This window comes from Nelumbo lutea, chromosome 4, assembly GCF_056320005.1.
Source record: "Nelumbo lutea isolate HS-2025 chromosome 4, American lotus-T2T, whole genome shotgun sequence".
In the NCBI taxonomy this organism is placed as follows: Eukaryota; Viridiplantae; Streptophyta; class Magnoliopsida; order Proteales; family Nelumbonaceae; genus Nelumbo; species Nelumbo lutea.
This window is the reverse complement of record NC_142687.1, coordinates 8,234,017-8,254,950: the sequence shown is the minus strand read 5'-3', so window position 1 is coordinate 8,254,950 and position 20,934 is coordinate 8,234,017. Positions and strand designations below refer to the sequence as shown.

The 20,934-nt window shown below is 35.6% G+C and overlaps 1 protein-coding gene and 1 long non-coding RNA gene across 8 annotated transcripts; both read left to right on the top strand.

The window, feature by feature from the left end:
* Window positions 1-351: 351 nt before the first annotated feature.
* Window positions 352-6,401, top strand: LOC148853724 (E3 ubiquitin-protein ligase RGLG2-like). Of its 6 annotated transcripts, none has more exons than XM_088941054.1 (12): window positions 352-769; window positions 1,678-2,027; window positions 3,902-3,986; window positions 4,062-4,202; window positions 4,291-4,404; window positions 4,493-4,590; window positions 4,943-5,022; window positions 5,090-5,195; window positions 5,301-5,428; window positions 5,549-5,738; window positions 5,883-5,939; window positions 6,029-6,401. In XM_088941054.1, the coding sequence occupies exons 2-12, from the start codon at window positions 1,770-1,772 to the stop codon at window positions 6,107-6,109; spliced, it is 1,338 nt and encodes a 445-aa protein (XP_088797180.1). In that variant the 5' UTR covers window positions 352-769; window positions 1,678-1,769; the 3' UTR covers window positions 6,110-6,401. The 6 variants fall into 6 exon arrangements, with proteins under 6 accessions (XP_088797180.1, XP_088797183.1, XP_088797185.1 ...); XM_088941057.1 differs by having other exon boundaries at window positions 391-769; window positions 5,621-5,738; XM_088941059.1 differs by having other exon boundaries at window positions 576-937; window positions 5,621-5,738.
* A 6,194-nt stretch (window positions 6,402-12,595) lies between these two features.
* LOC148853723 (uncharacterized) lies at window positions 12,596-18,808 on the top strand. Of its 2 annotated transcripts, XR_016094833.1 has the most exons (3): window positions 12,632-16,024; window positions 16,227-16,351; window positions 18,590-18,808. It is a non-coding gene; the product is annotated as an uncharacterized LOC148853723 (long non-coding RNA). The 2 variants fall into 2 exon arrangements; XR_016094832.1 differs by lacking the exon at window positions 18,590-18,808 and having other exon boundaries at window positions 12,596-16,024; window positions 16,227-16,651.
* The last annotated feature ends 2,126 nt before the right edge of the window (window positions 18,809-20,934 follow it).

Genomic DNA, 20,934 nt, shown 5'->3' with positions numbered 1-20,934 from the left:
ACCATGTTGCCGGCCTATGCCGTGTTAATTGGCGGATCTTGTCCACTCTCATGAGCAAATTTCATATACTGCAATCGCCTCATTTTAATCCAATCGATCTTGACCAAGATGATTAGGATGTATAGAGTAAACGAAGAGTAGGTAACAAAATCAAACGGTGGCTAATGGTCTCGATCAGAAGAATATTCATTTGGTACTAACAACAAGATCTTCAGTAGCACTGATCAAGTGATCAATACAAACAACTTATTATTCCTCAAAAAATACAAACAACTTACTCGCAAACCCGGAAGTTTACTGGGAGCATAACTGTACCGTGCACTTAAACAGTCAACACCGTCGAAAGTCGTCGAGATTGTAATCCAAGCATACACTCCACTCCAAGCTGTCATGATCGTCGATGTCATAATTGGATGTATTGATGGTGTCTTCTTCGTCATCCGCACCCCACTCGTACAGTAAAAGTTTCAGCTTTTTTTGCAAAGAGAAACTTCCTGGAGGCAACTCCTCCATACTTTTATCATCAAGTATCAGGCTATCAGCGTTAAAAGGTGATCCACTTTTTCTGTATTTACAAAATTACCCTAATCGGTTAATCGCTGCACCGGACTGCACAGGGAGTAGAGTACCACTTCTCCCAATCCTTCCCAGATTCTTTGTCTGCTCTCCAACGTATGAATCGTCCATCCATGATAGAAAGGGAAGCTTAGAAGGACGAAGACGAAAAACATGGCAAAATTATTACAGAAGATTGATTCTTCTTATCTAGGTACAATGGAGCTTTCAATTTCTAGTGGTAGTAGTTTCAGCTTAATTCTGAGGATTTAGTGGTTCTGACAAAATAGCCGTGAATCTGTGGAACTAGGGTTTTCTTGTTTGGTATGGCTCAAAAGAATAAAAAACACTGAGATCTATCAAGGAAGGCGGCAAGATTCAGGTCGACTGTTTAGAAAATTTATCAGTAAATTTAATGATTCTATCATGTCTTAAGTTCGATAAATAAAAAAGGGAGGCCTTGTTAGGTAGAACTCAAAATAAGCAAGCTTTTGTAAATAACTTGCCTCTTTTCTTTTCTATACTTCGTTTGCTAGGATGCGAAGTTGTGCCTGTGTATTATATTTCATCGAGAATTCTAATTAAATAACTAATAAGCCTGGAGCCTGAGTCCCGTTACGTATCTGTATCTTCATTCGCCGTTTGTCTTTGTGTACCTTCTGAGTCTTTTTTTGCTAGATATTCTTTAGAGTCTTTTGTTTTGGTCGTTAAGGAGTCTTGTTTTTCGTAGATATCTAACTTCGAAGAGGGGGATTTCTTATAACTGTTTTGAAACTTGAAAGGTCGGCGGTTTTAACCTATCGCTATAAGCCGCCCTTTTCGGTCTTTATTCCAGATTGGGAGAAAAAATGTTATTTATTTGTTTTTTTTCCTGGAATTTTAAGTTTTTTACGAGATGGCATCCTTGTAGCCGAAGAAAGGGAGAAAAGAAAACGAGTTTTTTTTTTTTTTTTGCATTTTCCCTTTGTGCAGAGAATTTCCATGCGGCGTGGATATATCTTCCAATAGAACTGTTTTTAGCGGTAACTTGAAGTTTGGTTTATCGTGCTGAGAAAAGGTGTTTTTCCTCTTCTCCTTTGCTACGGTTCTCATGATGTTCATGATGTTTCGTTTGCTTTGTAGGTGATTTGTTGCATCAATTTGGTGTCTCTTCCTCTCAATTAGAGAACTCAAATTTGTTAAGCATAAGAGAATCTCTGTAGATTATAAAGTTGATGGGGGGTAAAAATTCAAGGTCGGCTAGTTGGAGGCAGTCTTCCTCGTTCAGGTCTAGTTCTTCATGGAATCATCAGGGTTATCCCCAGTCGCCAGATGCTCAACAAAATTCAAACTATGCTTCTCAGCAAAACTATGCACCACAGTATCATTATGCTCCTCCACCTGAAAATTATGATTCTCGGGCCCCGGATCCCAGAAGGAAATTGGAAAGGAGGTATTCACGGATAGCTGATAATTACAATTCCTTGGAGCAGGTTAGACCATACATTCTAGATGTATTTCTTCAAATGTCCTCTCTTTTGTATTTGAGAGCCATGCAATCTCAGTTCTGCTTATTGTTGCTTTATTGTTCTGGAACTTGGGATATCATGCTCCAGAAAGGGTTTTGAAAGAGGGGAAGAAGATGATCAATTTGCTTCATTTGTTACACATGAATTGCTCCTGTTTGAAAAAGAAGAAAAACATTGGAACAGTGTACCAACTACCAAAGACTTCCATCTCGCTGAAAATATTTATCCTGGTGTGGCCATTTTTTAATTGTACTACATTTGGATTTCTGCTCCATTAGGCTGATTGGAACTTGTATAACTGAGGTGGTTGATTTTATTGAGAAGTAGGATTTTGTGCAAAACATCTTGAGTTCTTACTGCAGCAACTTTCCGCTACTCAAGTAGTTCTAATACCAACTACTGTAGGATTCATTAATTGGAAAGAGGAGGAAGAAGACTAATCATTTATTTTGCTTGTTATGTATGGATTACTACTGTTCAGAAATAAAAATCAGAACCATGCATAAAGGACTTCCATCTCCCTGAATCAACATATTCTGCTGTGGCCAATTGTGAACTGCAATACATTTGAATTTTTACTGTTATCCTCCTTAGCTATTAGTCTGATGGGAGCTTCACTTGTATAAGTGGGGTGGTTAACTTTATTGAAAAGTATGATTGTGAGCCAAACATCTTGAACTTGCAACTTTCCACTACTCCAATAGCTCTAGTAGCAATTGATGTACGGCCAATTCTTCTAATATAATTACATAAACTAATTTAGAATTCATATGACATGATGGTAGTCAACCTAACTTCAGCTTCAGTCATTATTCATTAATGACCTTACAACCTCCTTCATAACTTAGTCACCAAAACACAAAGTAACAAGTCATTCAATTCAGCCACTTTAGTTGTTGTCAAATGGCCCCTAAGACTAAAAGAATGGGTTAATATGGTTTTGAGTCCAATTGTTGAGAATTGCATATTCTTTGTTGTGGAAGAATGGAAAATTCAGAAACTATGGTATTGATAAAAAAATAAAATTCAAAAACTAGGGTTTACAGATGATTTTGAGACTAAAGGAAAGGATTCAAATTGCTGGGAATTGTAGAATATTTGCAGAACTGTGGAAGAATAGGGAATTCAAAAAAAAAAAATGTAAAATAAAACAAAACAAAATACAGAGATGGAACTTTGTAGAGATAGTTATTATGATGGTTTATGGGTTGATTTAATTTGAAGACATACTTAGTAGCAAGGTTCAAAATATCGCAATGTGTTGGTGTGTATTGTATGATGTGTATCAGTTTTCAGGGTGACCAATGCCAAATATCGGGATTTAGGATAAATGGCCATATTCAATGTTTCATACCTTTCTTACAGATGGGCTTGTTCAAACCTTAACACCTGGAACAATTTCTATCTATGAGTAACACCCCTATGGGTTGAAATGTTTAATACCTTTCTTCATATTTGAACCATGCTTACAAGGTTATCCATAAAAAGCAAACAATTCTCTTTGTGAAGGAAACTATTAAAACTTCCGAAACTAGTATCGGGGTTCTGGGATGAGATTTGGTCGGATGAAAGGTGATTAAATATTAGTACGGGTTATATTTGTGTTATCTTATGAATCTGAAAATTTTGAACTAATGTTCTTTCATTGTTGCTCATGGTGGTAATACTTTTTTTTTTTTTTTTTCTATATTGATAAGAAAATTGTCCTTCTACTGTTACCCATAAAAAAGTTGTCCTTTTGTTGGCATTGCCTACTAATGGTTCCCCTCCCCCATTTTTTTTAATACAGATAGTTCTAGAGCTTACAAAATAATGACTAAGATTTTACCTCACTTCAGGTCACTGAAGCTCTTGCACAGGCTGGCCTTGAGTCTTCTAATCTTATCGTTGGCATTGATTTCACAAAGAGCAATGAGTGGACAGGTTTGAATTCATTTATATGCTTTGAACTTCTTTTATGAGTTGCAAGAAAAATACTTTGACTTGCTCTGAAATTAGGTGCGAGGTCCTTCAACCGGAGAAGCCTGCATCACCTAGGAGACACGCAAAATCCTTATGAACAAGCAATATCTATTATTGGAAGAACATTAAGTGCATTTGATGAGGATAACTTGATCCCCTGTTTTGGATTTGGAGATGGTAATTGTCTATTAAGATGTTTTTAGTGATTTGCCACTAGATTTATCTTGATAACAAAGTCAGCTGTATTTGTCTTCTATGTTGGCAGCTTCAACACATGATCAGGATGTCTTCAGTTTCTATCCTGATGAGAGACTCTGTAATGGATTTGAGGAAGCATTGACACAATATAGAGAAATAGTTCCCCATCTAAGATTAGCAGGTTTTTATTTTCCTTTTGTTGCTTTATTATGATCTAGAAGCAGTTCATTTGGTCCTTATGGTTCCATGGTTATGTTTCCATGTGGCAGGACCAACATCATTTGCTCCAATCATTGAAATGGCAGTAACTATTGTTGAGCAAAGTGGTGGCCAGTATCATGTTTTATTGATTATTGCTGATGGGCAGGTGTACCATCTTTGCCTCATATTCTATTTTAGTTTAACTAGTGCTTTACTTTCCAAGTGACAATATTTTGAACAAGTTGTGAGGAAAACATCATGTTTGGCATTAGCCATCAAACTGTAGTTCATGACTTCTAAAACTGCCAAAAATCAATGGCAATGTGTAGGGAGCTCGTAACTGGCATTACTCCTAGCATGCAAATTTGGCTAAAGTAACATAGTTCAACCTTAAAAAGACCCTAGTATTGTCCTCCAAAGTAATTTTTGTTTGATTGCACTAGGTGGATAGGTTTACCCATATGTGCAATTTTCCTATGTTGTCTAGTCTGCTTCTCACGGAAACCTGGGTTTCACAGGTAACAAGAAGTGTAGATACTGAACATGGCCAGCTAAGTCCACAGGAGCAAAAGACTGTTGAAGCAATTGTGCAAGCAAGGTTATAACTCGTTTCTTTATCAACTTCTTCTTTGCCAATCAGTATTCTTATATAATTTTTCTTGCAGTGAGTACCCTTTGTCCATTATTTTAGTTGGAGTTGGAGATGGGCCATGGGACATGATGAGGGAATTTGATGATAACATCCCTTCTCGGGCCTTTGATAATTTCCAGGTTTGTATGGAATATAGATTGCTTTCAATCTGTGTTTGTGTTCTATGTTCTGAATCTTATTGACAGCAATTATATAAATGTTGATGATTATTTTCTTCTGTTTAGTTTGTGAATTTTACAGAAATTATGTCGAAGAATGTGCCAGTTTCCAAAAAAGAGACTGAGTTTGCTCTTGCAGCCCTGATGGAGATACCTTCTCAGTATAAAGCAACAATAGAACTTAATATATTGGGGTAACAACTGGATCCTCTCCCAGCTTTGCTTTTGTCTTGTCAGATTTTTCTGTTGTCATGTAAATTTGCTTTGAATTTGTGCTAAATTTAGCTAAACAGTTCTCCTTTCATTTGCTTAAGCTGTCGGAGAGGAAAAGCTCCAGACAGGTTTCCTCTTCCTCCACCTATTTATGGTGCAACTTCATTTAGCAGCAGTAGCAACTTGAAACCTTCTCGCTCAAACAGTTTCCAGCAGAGTTCAACTTCCTATGGTGGACGTGATACATCTGCTAGCATGGCTCCCCCATCAAATTCAACTTATGATAACCAGGTAGATAACCATTGCTTATGGCTTGGTTGGAGGTCATTTAGGGAAACAACACAAAAGTGCCTTGTTTGAAAGTCATACGTATATGGTCCTTTTTAAAGCTACGGCTATGTGAAGATTAATAGTCGTTATTGGGTGCTTGCACAGGTTTGCCCCATTTGTCTTACCAATCAAAAAGACATGGCTTTTGGCTGCGGGCATCAGGTAATCTAATTCATTACCATAATTTCTTCACAAGCTTGAGAGCATAAAGAGAGAAAACTATGCTAACATGGTAGGGGTTTTTCCCACAGACCTGCTGCGAGTGTGGAGCCGATCTTCAGTCATGTCCTATCTGCCGTAGTCCAATCGAAACCAGAATAAAGCTTTACTGAGACCTTTGTTTTAATTCAAATTTCTCAGCTTCCATGATGGTGGTGGCACCAAGCGATCCCAAGATTCTTTGTAAATTATTTTCAGATTTTGGTCGAGTTTTACTGTTAAAAGTTAATCTGGGGGGAAGCAGCAGAAGGTAGGTCGCCATTTGTTTGTACATTTCTCTAGATTCAAAGTCTTATTCACTAGAGAGCAGTACGCTATGTTCTTTATCTTATTTTCTTGCTTTTGTTGGAATTTGTACGTGTTTATTCTTAATGGGAATCAGGGTATTGAAATTTGGAAGTCTAATAAGTAAAGTTTGTGTTTAGCCGTTCATGAAACAGAAGTCAGTAGATGGAATTTGCTGATGACCTAGTAGAAAGTGGTAGTTCAGTTGGTTTGGTCAGTCTAACCTTCATCCATTTGAGGAGTCGCGGGTTCAAACTTCAAACCAACCCACAACCCACTGAAACAAGCAAGCTCTCCGTGTTGTGAATGTCAAGTGGGTCGGTCAAGTGGACCCACGAGAGCGACTCCGGATCTCCTAGCAACATGAACTCTGGGAATCTCCCGTCCAGACTGCAGAGGACTCAGCGAGCATCCCTGCCACCACTACCACAAGCCCCGCCCCCGCTAACTGGGTGTAGCGTATTGGTCATGTGCCAATATAGTACCTTTCATTTAAATAAATTACATTATAAATTTGGAAACCCACAAACCGTAAGTTATTTTTTTAAACAAGATTTGTATTATATTTGAATTAAATAAGAAAATACAAATTATATTTATATCTTCATTGATGTGGTTCGGACTGTATTAATATAAAACTCTTTAGTCTTTTAATTCGAAATAATTTTTATAAAGTTTCCTTTTTCCAATTTCTTTTTATTAAACATAACTGATTAAAAAAGATTTCTACACAATAGAAATTGTTCGAAAATGCTCAATTTTTTTTTGTTTCTTTATGAATGCATCAATTTATGCATTGTGAAGAATAGGCTAATAATATTTAAAAATTAAATATTGAATATTCTTCTTAAATTCTCCGATATCACACTTGAGAGTTAAGACAAATATTAGACTTCGACATTTAAATACACATAAGGATCTGATTTTTGGAGAAAGGTATTTCATCCATCACACATTATAAATGATGGGGAAAGAAAGTAGTTCTTAGGTCACGAGAGTGAGGGTTTGTTCATTTCCTCTCAACTCTTATCTCTTAAGAGGAATCTTTTAACTTTAAAAGAAAACGTGGTTATTCGTTTCCTTTTATCTCTTAAAGTGTAATTATACAATTTTTTTATTTTTTTTATTTTTCAATGATGCCTCAGAAAGACAAACAAAAACTCTCATATATGGGGTCAAAATGGATATTTGATAATTTTTAAAATTTAGAGTTTAGAGGAAAGAAAAATTCACTATTACCAATATACCTCTTAATGCAATTATTGCATTAGATGTTAGACTTTAGAGTAAGCGAACAGGCTTTGAATGTTGATGGAACGGTTGAAAGGCGATGACGTAGAGGGGTATTGTAATTTTGACTCAATTTGAAAAGAGTACAAATGCAATGTATATAGTGCAAATTTATACAAAATAATACAAAATACAAATACAAGTTTTTGCACTCTATGTATTTGTATTTATAAATGAACCTCAAGATCATATATAGATGGTTGTAATCATTTTCAGCTTGGCTTGACTAGGAAATTTTGGGTTTGGGCCTATGGGCCATGACAGTCATTAAAGTAAACTTTGACTAAGAAAAAGAAAGATGAGGATGTGATGAATGCGGTCAATATATTGCCTCCCATGGGTCAACGAATGAGTAATTATCATCCACGGGATATACCTGTAGACCACTTCCTGAAAGGGAGGTAGCGGGTATAGTCACTATGGTGTAAACAGCTGATGGAACATGTTGGATCAAAACTAAAAAATTGAACCGACCAAAAAATTGATTAAAATCAAATTGAAAATTTGGTTAATTGAATTGATCTGTTTGATTTTGTTTGGTGTTTTTAAAAAAACCGAAGGTATCAGTTCAGTTTTGATTAACCAATATAAAAAATCGATAATTAACTGAATCGATCGGTATATATATATTTTTATATTATATATTATAAATTAATAAATATGTATTATATATAAATATATATTTGTAATATATGATATATTATTTATTAATTAAAATATAATATTATATATTTGTAATATATATTGTAAAAATTAAAAAACTAAAAAACAAACAAATCGAATAGATCAATCGATTAACTGATTGGCTTCGGTTCAGTTTCGATTGTTGGTTTTCCAAAAACTAATAATATTGATTTGGTTACAAAAAAGGGCCCACAGTTCAGTTAACCAAACTGTGAACACCCCTACCTACCCATTTTAGATGCACTAGAGAGTAAAGCATACTTAATTATTGAAAGAAAGGGCAATACTTGGCTCCTACCACATTGGAGGACATGGGTCCTACCACCTCCCGATGTTTAAACCTAAACCCTAAAACCCTAAAATCTAAATTGCCACCTCCTGATATTTAGATCTATACCCTAAAATTCTAAAATCTAAATGTTGAACTTTTAAATCCTAAATACTAACCCTAAAACCTTAAAATCTAAACTCTAAGTCCTATCTTAAATCCTAAAACCCTAAAATCTAACTCTAAACTCTTAATTCCTAAACCAAATGGCTAAGACAGGATGCATATCCTCCAACGTGGTAGGATCCATGTATTTTTTGTTGAAAGAAACGAGTAACTCTATCTTCTTTTTTTGTTTAATTGGCTTGTGATTTTTAAAACGAACCTAGGATGCTGCAATTTGCAACCATTTTTTTTTTCTTCTGATTAATGATTTTTTTTTAAAGTCTAAAGTACTTAGACAGTAAATCAAATATTTCTTTAAGTGATATTATTTTAATTTTTCCTCCCAAGTCCGAACAGATTTAACATGATTCCTTCGTCCTTTTTGGAGCAGATGAGATGCCAACCACAACCACATGCCCTGAGGAGTAAAGGGTGAAGAGTGAAGACAAAGCGTCAAAAGTTGGCAGCCTTTCACGAGGCTTAGGATAAGAAAAACAGAGCCAGCCAGCTTGCCTTTCCTTCACAAATAAACATTGAGACAAAAATGCGGGACCCCGAAGATCACTTGATTGTTGTTTAAACCAATACTGTATCATTCTCTTTCTCACTATTCATTGGTAAACGGGGCCATACTTACCCCATTTGAAGTGAATCAACTATTTTTTTATGATAGGATCTTCAAGAAAAATCTCTCTAAAATGGAGAAATTACACGCTACTGATCTAATCTGATCCGAAAGTGTAGACATTTCAATTTTGAGAGAAATATTTCCTTTTTAGGTGGGATTTCTTTAAAAAAAAAAAAAAATAACCACCATCTCTAATATGTCATTTATTTGCTCAGTTTTGAAAGAGTACAAATGTAAATATATAGTGTAGAACCTTGTATTTTGTATGTATTTATAGTATACCTATTTGTATTTGAACTATTCCCAAACTGAGTGCTATTACTTTTCCCATGGTCTTGGATCTGCTACCTACATCGATCTCTACTCATAGCACATTACAACTGTGCACTAAAAATGCCTTTATCATTATTCATGGTGAGATGTTCTTAATATATACAGCACAATGGTGTCATGTGGGTATGGATGTGGGAACACTTTGTGGATAGCAGAACTAGAATGCAGTGGCAAAACCTATATTTTTAAACCTTGTATTTATAATGTATTTCAAATTAAACTGAGAAAAAATAGGAATACAAATATGTACAATGTAAATACAAGATTTTACATTACACATATGCATCTTAAATTAAACCTTAGTATATAGATTGAACGTAAAATTGAGTGAATAACCATTGAAAGTCCCTTGAAAAAATCTTTAATAAGACAATAACAGTTCAGCCCACAAGTCAAGGTTTTTCCTTTTTTTTTTTTGTGTGTGCAAAGACTACAAGAAATGTCCCTTGTACACTATTTATAAATATTGAATTCATCTGAAGAGACTTTTGTGTAGTCAAGAATTTACATAAAATAAATTTTTGGGAGAATGACCGATACCCAGTGTCAAAATTTGTAAATTTAATATACAATCAAGGTAGGTGTCGAGTTGCAATTGATGTCAATTTATGCACGGGCGTGGATGTATATAGTGTGGGTAAGGGTCCATTTGAATGTTTATAGCCTGCAGTGTAAATCGGAAATTTGCAGTGGATAAATCCATACTTTTCCATAAATTTTTATCGTGATCGCACCTGATAAAAAAGGTCGGATGGTTAACCAATAATTTATAAACCATTCAGTGGTCTGAATTAAAGCCTCTTGACCATTTCCCTAGGCAATATCACATGGGTGCGAGCCCACACACTATTATATACTTATCATTTACCAATGACTGTAGGTAGGTTCCTATAAACATAATAATATCAAGAGAAATTAAAACTCGTATTTTATCCACGTGGGGCGTGTACAAAAAAATAAAAGCTAAAATTTTGGTGGAAATTCAAGATTATTTTAGAAAAATTAATTATCATATGAGGTATGGGACATAAGAAAGGAAAAAGAAAAAACAATTAAAGTCCTGATTATATAATTAATCAATCAAGAACCTTTGAAACTTGATTTCTAAGAAGATCAGCAGTTCTCAATATTCCATTGTTCTTTTCATAGCTAGAGAACAATGTCATCAAAAAGATGATATATGAAAAGAATGCAACAAAGCAGCAGGAAAGTAGAAGCACCAATGTGAATAGTGAAGACCCAATTCTCTCTCTCCTACATTAGGGAGTGGTTTGCATAATTATACTCTTTATGAAAGAAGAGGGACTAGATCCAGTGGGTACAACATAAGAAGCACATACAGTGAGTATTTTGTAAATATTATGATAATTGTTAAAGATTGTCTTTAATCTTTTTAAGGGAAAATTGGAGGTATTTGAAGAAACAAGTGTCAAAAAAAATTTAAAAATGTTCATTTAACGTATTTACAATAACGTGTCTACCTGATCCTTGATGATTTTCAAGAAACATGAAGATTGTCTTTCTTTCAATCCAATCTGTCAAACTGCAACCTTCCTGTTCAAATCACCCTTTTACTCTGCTTGCTTTTCTCAATGTTTTTCACAAACAATATTTACCATCAGAAGTTTTGATTTTTTCTAATATTAAGTTTTTTCATAAGACAGAGTGGGTTATTCTTATTTCTGACCATGTCACAAGGGTTTTTGGACTCAAATTAGCTTGTCCCGTTAATGAAGGATTGTCAGAGGAGCATGTGGGGCCACGTTGGGCCAAAACCAGTTTAACACATATAAGATTCTTGTTCATCCACCCTTCCTTACTAAACCAATAGAATAAGTTGAATGGACAGGTTTGCTAATTATAGTGCTCATCAAGTAGCTTTGGAGCAATTTGACTCAATTATAATAAAGCCAATTGTCTGGGTAGTGGCTACAGAACTTGTATAAAATTGTCTGAATGATCTTTTAGTAACTATCTGATATGTAGATCATTTTATTTATTTTTTACGGCTTTAAATGAAGATTCCTCTCTCATCATCGACAAGTCGAGATGATACCAACAATAACAATACAGCTAGAAGCCTGGAACTGTCGATATGTGAAGGGCTGTAAAATCTTGGCCATGTTTATCAACACCCATTGCCCAGTGAATCTTATATTAAGAAAGAACTGGTTTCTGGCTTATATTAAACTAATTAAAGAAAGAATTCTATAACTCCAAAAATTCGTAGGATCAACACCCATTGCCCAGTGAATCTTATATTAAGTTTATAGGTTAAATCGAACATCAAATGGTCTGGTGTTCGATTTTCATCCCTCATTATAATTAATTAAATTTCAGCAAAAGGTATGAATGGGTCTTTACATCTTCATGCTTCAAGCCTGATGGAATTGTGTGAAGGTGCACCTTAAAAAATAAATACTTATTAATGCACCTATGACCTAACCTAATAGTTTAAGTTTTAGGTTGAAGAGTGATTCTTTGAGAAGACTTGCCACTTAACATGCCTCACCAGTAAAGTACCTGAGATAAAAAATTAGTTTGGTAAAATGGATTTAGGCCCTATTTGTTTTTACTTATTTAAGTGAATTTATTTGAATAAGTGTTTTTTAGGTAAAATTTGTCTGGATAAAATCGATTCTAGCGTTTTTGAGCGATATAAGTTACCTAGGTAAAAAGAGAAGTGGGAGGGAGAGAGCATCATCATCATGCGGGTAAATTGCTTACTACCCACCCCCTAGAGGATAGTAACTGATTCTCACCGGAATCTTTGCTTCCCTTGGAATTCAATATAGGAGCAAATGAATGTAAAGATCATAATCAATTACCCGATTGACCAATTTACCTCATTAAATATCAACAAGCAGATAAGGACTCTCACGTGCATATGCTCTCTTGGTAACATTGTTCATTTTTAACAGTCAGATTATGGGTTATTTTGGGAGATTTATAAGCCCTTCAATGCAACTTTTCCGCCAAGGCCCAGCTTCGAGTACCGAAACCAGAACTCTGGAGGTTGGGTCCACAGCCCAGATTAGGGATTTTGCCTTATGTAGTAGTGTAAGGTGAGAAAGAAGGAAGAAAGCGGAAAAATGTAAATTCAGTTGTTTGTCGCGTACATGGAATTAATAAATGCGCCATCACCATTCACCATCGCCTAGCAGCCAACCACCAGACACCAGTACCAGCGGACTATAGCTCATCAGCTCCTTGCTGCATTTAATACACCCAGTAGTCTGTGCGAGGACCTTATTCTCGTGCAGAAATAAAGAGAGGATAAATAAATGACATCTGGGTTATAAGATCCCGTGAAGAAGATAAAAAGGAAGGCGACCCATCTCTTCTCACTTGCCAGTTGCCAGCTGCATCTGGGTTCTCCTTAAATTCCTTACACACCACCATGTCTGCCATTGAAATGGCTTCAGCCATCAAGTTTTCCTATCAGAGGTTAAGAAATGAAGGTGTTTTTGATGTAGAAAGAAGAAAAGAGAGAGATTTGGGGAGGACAATAAGTTGGCCCAAGTTTAGAAAGTTGGGCAGTAGGAAGAGGCTGAGGATCAGAATCCCGGGCTTAAGGAGATTCTTGAGGAGAAAGGCCAAGTTATTTACTGCTGCTAGGCTTTCGTGGAATAAAGTTGTGAAGAGATTCAAGGAAAGTGGAGTTCATGTGGGTGATCTTTTTTCTGGGAATTATTTGTTCCTGCAGGTCAATCCTTCTCCTCTGAAATATGCTGAGAGGTCTTTTATGAGCCATGACCTCCATGGCTTGTCTTCAAGGTACACTCTTGGGAGGATTGCTTGAATGTATATTAATAGTCCAGGTTGGAGCTAAGAGCTACTTCTCTTTACTGCCTGTTTAATTCAATAATGTTTTCTGTGTAGTTCCATTAATTGTTAATTTGTACTTCTACCAAGGTTAAGAAGATAGCCTTCTTTTCTCTTCTCTTTTAAGCAAGAAGATGGTAGTCTTTATATGGTTTCTAGCTAGCTACACTTGTATTCAATTTTCTTTAGCTTTTTTTTTAATTATATTTATGCTTGCCCGAAATATGAAATAAATAGGATGTAAGAGATGAGCAGCAGGGTTGAAGCTTGAAGAGGTCCTGGTCGTGCGTGACTAATGTAAAAGGTCTAAAGGTTTGTGACTTGTGTTAGTGATCGATCGATCACACGTGAAAGAGCATTCACATTAAAACTGGGACATTGTTGAAAGTCTATTGAATCTACAGCAAGATTCACACGGCAGATCCGGACTCTAATTCAGAATCTCAGATAGCCCCTCCTAGGAAATAAGTGCGCGTTTGGTGAGGCTTTCGTGCAGTGGCTTCTGGCTTTGTAAAGTGAACCCCCCACGTAGACAAACCAGAAAGCCCAAGGACGCTGTCATTCAGCCAAAGAATTGGCTTTAGAGTGATGCTTCTTGTTTTACAGACTTCTAACTTTCTAAGCAGCTAAGTGAAAGCAGCTCAATTAAAGCTTCAGCTCTCCAAAGAGTTAATTGTCGCATTGGATGGGTATCTGGCTATAGTAACAAGAAGCAAATACTTACCAACAAATAAATTCTTGCAATCCAAAACGTTGTGGATCACTCATCTCTTTTCTTATTTCTTTTTATTGGTGTGAGAGTGTTGTTTCTGGAAGGGTAGGGTTAGCCGTTCAGGGATGGGGTGTAAGAAATCTGCTAAGGGGTTATTTGTCAAGATAATTGGTTTTGTTTTCCAAATTTGTTGGTGTGCCCGTTGTTTTTTGTTTTGAAAAACAAAATCATACACATTGCCCAGCCCAGTGATGCTTGTTAGCATCTCTAACCCAAACTCTTTCATTGGTAGTATTACAAAACACCCTGAAAATTTTCCTATGCTTCTTTTTACATGGTGTTTGAAAGCATGGGCGCTTTTTGGGATCGATTTTCAAGAAAAAATGACTGTTTCTAAGATCCGTTTTTTACAAAAAAAAAAAAGCTTCTGCCATGTAGGCAGTGAGCAATACTATGCTGTTTTGTAAGGTGGTTGTCATATGATTTTCATCACCGTTTTTCATGTATGTGTTGACAGGTAAGCACCACATAGGATACGCATCAGTCAACTATTGGAGAAACGGTTCACCGATGCATGAAACATTGGTCCCGATTTTCGAGGCATGTCTGATTTTTTAATAATCGGCTGAACCAAATAATGAGATACATGGGTGTTTGCTGAAATGCCTATGTAGATCCGACGTGGCACCGTTTTTTTGAAAAACGGCCACGGTTTCAAACATCCCCTTAGTCTTTGATCACAAGTATTCCATTACATGCAGGAAAAAGAACTTGGATCTCTTAGGGCCCATTTGGTTCACAAGAATAGGGGTCTGGAATCCGAATCCCACTTCCATTCTTGCTCCCCCTGGAATGAAATTCCATTCCAACTTATTTCAATTTAGATTTTGATTCCTGTCTTAACCAAACAAATTATACCGGTTCCAATTCTAGAGATTTTGATTTCAAATCCAATTACTCTAACTAAGAACCAAATGGATCCTTATACTTCCATTCAATCTGTAACAGACGTCCTCCCCTTATATGCATATTCTCGCATGTACAAGGATTTACATTGATACGGAGAACTTGTTACAGACCGAAGGAAAGTGCAAGAATGAAAAAGCAAGAGATGAGCCCTTTTAAGTAATAGTTTCATCACTAATTATAACTTATAAATAGTAACCAAAGTCTAAAGTCAAGTGGAAGAGAAGAGAGAGAGAGAGCAGAGTTAATCTTCACCGAGAGTCCGAGAGTAACCTAGCTTCCAATTAAGCATCCATGAACGGACAGAAAACCAGGACTGCATAAGGTTTAAAACTCTTTCTGAGCTGACATTCAAATGTTGTACAATCTGACTTGACAAGGACAACAAATTCGTCCTAAGGAAACGGGATGATTTACAAAGGCGTGTACAATCGGCCACGGAACCAATCAAGATTCAAGAGTTAATGCACGACAATGGGCAATGGCGTTTTAGATTCTTTGATTGCTTCTTGTACATGCCTTTATTGGTTGAAATTAAACTCTATTGGTAAGAACTCAATTTTGGTTGCTGTCACCCCAACTGCCATTTCCTTATATTTACTGAAGTAGATTCCCATGGCTGTTTTGTTTATTTAGTCAGTTGCACCGGCATTTTTGTGTAATAGAAACGGATCTGGCAAAGAACTTCAAATTTATTAACACATATGCCTTGTTTCCCAACTTAATAAACTCCACCCTAATGGCTTTCCTCTTCCTTTCACTTCTCTCTACTGTTGTACAACTAAGGAGAAGTGAGCGTTAGATTTTAGGCGAACGATTAGGGGTTTCAGTAAGCATTCGATTTTGCTCATTTTCGACAATGAACGACAAAGGTGAACACTCTTGTTTTGCACCATTTTTGCTTATTGTCGACATAAACATTGCTTTGCTTGTCTTCCTTATCATCATTTTTTCTTTGTTACTGGGCACCCTATTTTGCCTCTCATTCGATTTTCCTCTCTACCAATATTATTTCAAGGTGAATGATGCAACAACTCTGTGATGTTTACTTAATGACAACTTTCATTTACACAGGTATGGTTTATTTTCTCAACTTCCTAATGATCTGAGCTTCCATCTACCTTGAAATTCCTAATGATATGAGCTTCCGTCTACTCCTTTTTCCCAACTCCCAACTTGGGTTGCTGAAATGAAACCAGGTTGGTTTTCGTAACTCTAACTATTTCCTAATGACTTGAAATCCTATCTACACTAAAATTCGTAATGATCTGAGCTTCCATCTACTCATTTATTCCTTTTCCCAACTCCCAACCTGGGTTCCCCTGTAATTGATCTTGTAGTTCAATGTTCCTGTTGAATATCCATAATTATTCATTGTTTTATAGTTCAAATCAAATATAATTGGAAAATGAACCCTTATGATTCATGTGACTTGAGACTCACAATGATCTTGTTTTTTGTTAATTTTTGGCTTAATGAAGCAACAATGCAAAATTTGTTGATAGATTTGCATAATTAATATTAAGAAATACTTGTGCTATCCAAACGGTTGTTTCTGTTTCTATAGAACAGAAATCTGTGCCCGTGGAACAAATAGCTGAACACTTCTATTATTCTTGAAGAGCTTCATGTTCCAGAATGGGAATTTCCTAAAAAATAGAAACAGGTAAAAACAATGCCAAACAGGGCGTAAGCAATTGAAAAAGCTGATCTTTACTACTATTTGAATATATATTGAATATTGTTCGGATTTCCTGCACTTGGTTATGTGTTTGTTGTGGTACACTCCGAATTACATTGAAACATGTCAGACTTAGCATGATATCCCAGGTCACATGTGCGAGTCATTTAACGAGACCTTTTGTATTTTTTTAATATCTCAAAATTTTCAAACTAAAAATAAAAAAAAAAGAATAAAAATAGATACTTTGACCGCCCAACTCGACAGACGGTAACAAATATAGAGAAAACTGTTCAGACCTAGCCCTTCCATGGAGCAAATGCCATTAACTAACGATTGCAGGGGAAAAAAATTCTGGTGTTGAATTGTTTATACTGAAGTGCTAGCATAGCTCCTCCATGCTAAACTTGCTTTCTCTAAGTCAATGCTCAGTGCTTCTTATTCTGCAAATGAGAACTGAAGCAACAAACCGATAAATCTTGTTGTTATGAGGACTTTATAGTGTATACTCTAACCAATTGATTGAGGTAAAGATTCAGAAATCTTCAGTTGAGATAAGTTCAAAAGCAAAATTAGTAGACGTTAATTACTCTGTAACATGCTTCCTAATTTATTGTGAAGTCTCAATTGTCTTTCTGTTCATGATTTTTTTTTTCAATACCATCATTAGAAAATAAAGTTGACATTTTATAAATTTGACTTAAAAAGGGAGTCATTACCTAATCCAGTTCATAATGGGTTGCAAGTGTTTTGAAAAAAGTAGAGTATTCAAGTGAATAAGAAACGATGGGCACCTGAAACAATTTCTTGCAAATGACTTCCACCCTTATTTGGTCTGCAATCGTTTATTAATGCATTGGCACCAAGTTAGAGCTGGTTTGGTTTGCATCAGTTTTCTTTGTTTTCGTTTTTCAGTACTCATCAGTCAAGATTTCATATGCTTCACTAATCCCTTGATAGTTTTCTATAGCAATGTCTTCATCTGTGGAAGATCGGCATTCATGGAGTGATAGATTTGTGCCCATTGACAATAAACTTTTCTATTTTCTTCATCCCATGTTTCTTGAGATATGTAGAGCGTATATCTCTCTATTTGGAGTACTGATTTTTCCTTCATTCTCTGTTAAACGAAGAATCTTGCGGTTGCGGAAAGTTTGTCATGGAATAATCTTGCGGTTGCGGAAAGTCTTCACCCTTTCTTTTATTTTTCAAGTATTATTAAAAAAACTAATAGAGGCAAACGGGCCGTTTAAATGACTCATATTTGAGTTGGAGTGCTATCCAAATTCTAGCGTGTCCCAATTTGATTGGGAATGCACCCTTGCACACACAAAACCAGGTGCAGGAAATCCGAACTCATTGAAATAGTACAAAAATCTCCCCTTTCGTCATTGACCTGGATAGAAAACGTTTACATTTACAAAATTACCCCTAGGGTGTCATTTAAAAATATCATAAAATACTGTAGAGGAAGTTTCAATCTCCCAGTCATTTCCTTCCTCCTCTTTCAATCTCCCAACAATATATATATATACTCACATGTAATATGTGGGGATTGGTTAAAATGGATAGAAATTAAATCCAGCATTCTCCAATATCTAGGATTTCAGAATTTCACAGATGATGGGCGCTTTGCTTGCTTGGTTGCTACCTTCATTCTCTCTAAAAAATTCTCTTTCTTTTCTCCTCTGTTTCTGTCGAAATGGTGCTAACACCGAGTTTGATTGCAATCAATGGCTTCTTTACTTGGTTTCAGGTGACATGGCTTCTTTACTTGGTCTTGGTTGTTTTTCTATGTCAGTTCTGGTTCTGAGACAGGTGTGAGTGTATTTCAACACTGAAAACAGAGTATGGAAATGAATTTAAATTTCTGGGGAGTTGGTTTAGTAGCCCGGTCTGTTGCTACTCTTTCTCCGTTTGGTGTAAATTACAAAGGTCTATAGATCTTGCCCTACTTTTGTTTTTTGTTTTTATTTTTTTAATCCCTTTAGACTTAGTTTGTTAAGAGTATAAATACAAATATGTACTGTATAAATACATACAAAATAATGTAAAATACAAGGTTTTACATTATAAATTTGCATTTATACTCCTTCGAAACTAAGCCCTAGTAAATTGCTCTTCCCTGCTATCGAAGAGAATAACTATTAAGAATAACAACGGATTAAAGAAACGGAGTAACAGGAGCCAATTGGATGAGTCGATTGAGTTTCAATGATGGGACTTGGGAGATTGAAAGAGGAAGAATTTGTCTAACATTTTTCGTCTGAATCGGTGATAGAAGGGAGGTATTTGTCCACTTTTAAAAAATTTACGAGAGATTTTTGTTAAAACAAAACAAGGACAGGTTTTTATCAGTGTCAGAAAAACTTTTTGTATTTCACCTGGCGAAGTTTTCACTCACTGAATTTTGGACCAGTGTCCTTCAGAATATGCTATTAATGAATACATAACCACCATTGTATTAAATACTTGCTTTTTCAAGCTGGCGTTCAAACTTAATATCAACTGAATGTTTTGAAGGACGGTTTCAATGTGACCATGTTTCTCCTTGAAACAGATTTTTATCGGTAATTAATGAAGATTTCCTTCTCCTTGAAACAGATGAAGAGCTGAAGAAAAAAGTTACTAATTGAATATTAATTTGGATTTTGAAATAATCGAACTGATTATAGATTGTCGATGACTTTGCAGCCTGGGGTGTTTTTAGTATCGTATTGTGTTATCTTTGTATTTCATTCCATTGGATTTAGGTATTTTTTTAAGGCTTCGTTTGGTTTGCAGGAATAGAGGTCTGGAATTAGAACTAGAATGAACTATTCTGATTCCAACTATATAATTGGTCAGAATCGAAATGAAAATAGCATTATTCCACTTGAGGGAATGGCCATTCTCTGCCTCTCTTTTAAGAATAAAATCCCATTCATACTGATTTCAATTCTCATTTCTTTTTGAACTAAATAGACTATGGGAGTAGACCATCCCAATTCCAATTCCCATTTTAATTCTGACTGAACCATAAAGACCCTAAGTTGCTTTAAGTTTTTGAACAAACTTGTCTCTCCCACATTTTTTAAATCCAAGTTTATTAACCCAGACCAGGGCTAGCAGCCTAGCACCTATAATAAGGGTCAGAGCCGGGGCTCAAACCGGGCTTTGGATCTATCTCACTAAATTCATTATATTTAATAATATTATTAATAATTTATATTATATTTTTGAAAGCAATAATTTATATTCTATGACATAATAGATTTATTTATTATATTAATTACATGCTCTACCTTCCATTGGTGTTTTAATTTGTTCTCCCAAATCAAATGAAAGACGTACAATCAATAAGGATTTTTTACCTCAGTTCAGATTCCACACATGCCAATGTCTCTTTCATTTTCAGCCTCATCGAACTTAATCGTTAGAGGACTAACAAGGGACTCCAGTGGGCCTATTTTTCCGTTTTATAAACTAAACTGCCCAGCAAGGCAGCAATAACTTAAAATGCCGTTTGATAAGTTTTTTATTTGAAAGATCTGAGAGTAAAAAAAATGTAATGGGTTTTTACATAAAAATCTTGGCAGTTTACTGACTGTTTGGTTAGAGGAACGTTTTTTTATATGAAAATGAAATGAAAAAAAAAAAAAAAAACAAGAAGCTCAATTTCTAACTTTTGGAAATAAGTTTGAATTGAGTTTTTTGCCTTTTTTTGGGGCATAGTCTTTTGACAGCTCTCAACCAAATAAAAAAAGAGAAAAACACGAGCTACTAGACTTTTAAACAGCTGACAGTCTGCAGAAAAATGCATTAGACAGGGCCTTTGATGCGGTTGATGTCCACCATTCATAGAGACTATTGGGACTTGGGAGTTCACATTTCCGCACCCACAAAGGACTGCCCCACAACGTCACACAATACATCCCTGCCGTGTATTGAAAACATCTCCAGATAATATCATCGGTTCTGATATAATCATGGGAATATGTTCTCAATACATATGGGGATGTGCTTTGGGATATTGTGGGGCGAAAATGTGATCTCGACTATTGGAGACTGTTGGTTTCAAACAATATTCCCTGTTACGAATCACAACAAAAAAGAAAAATA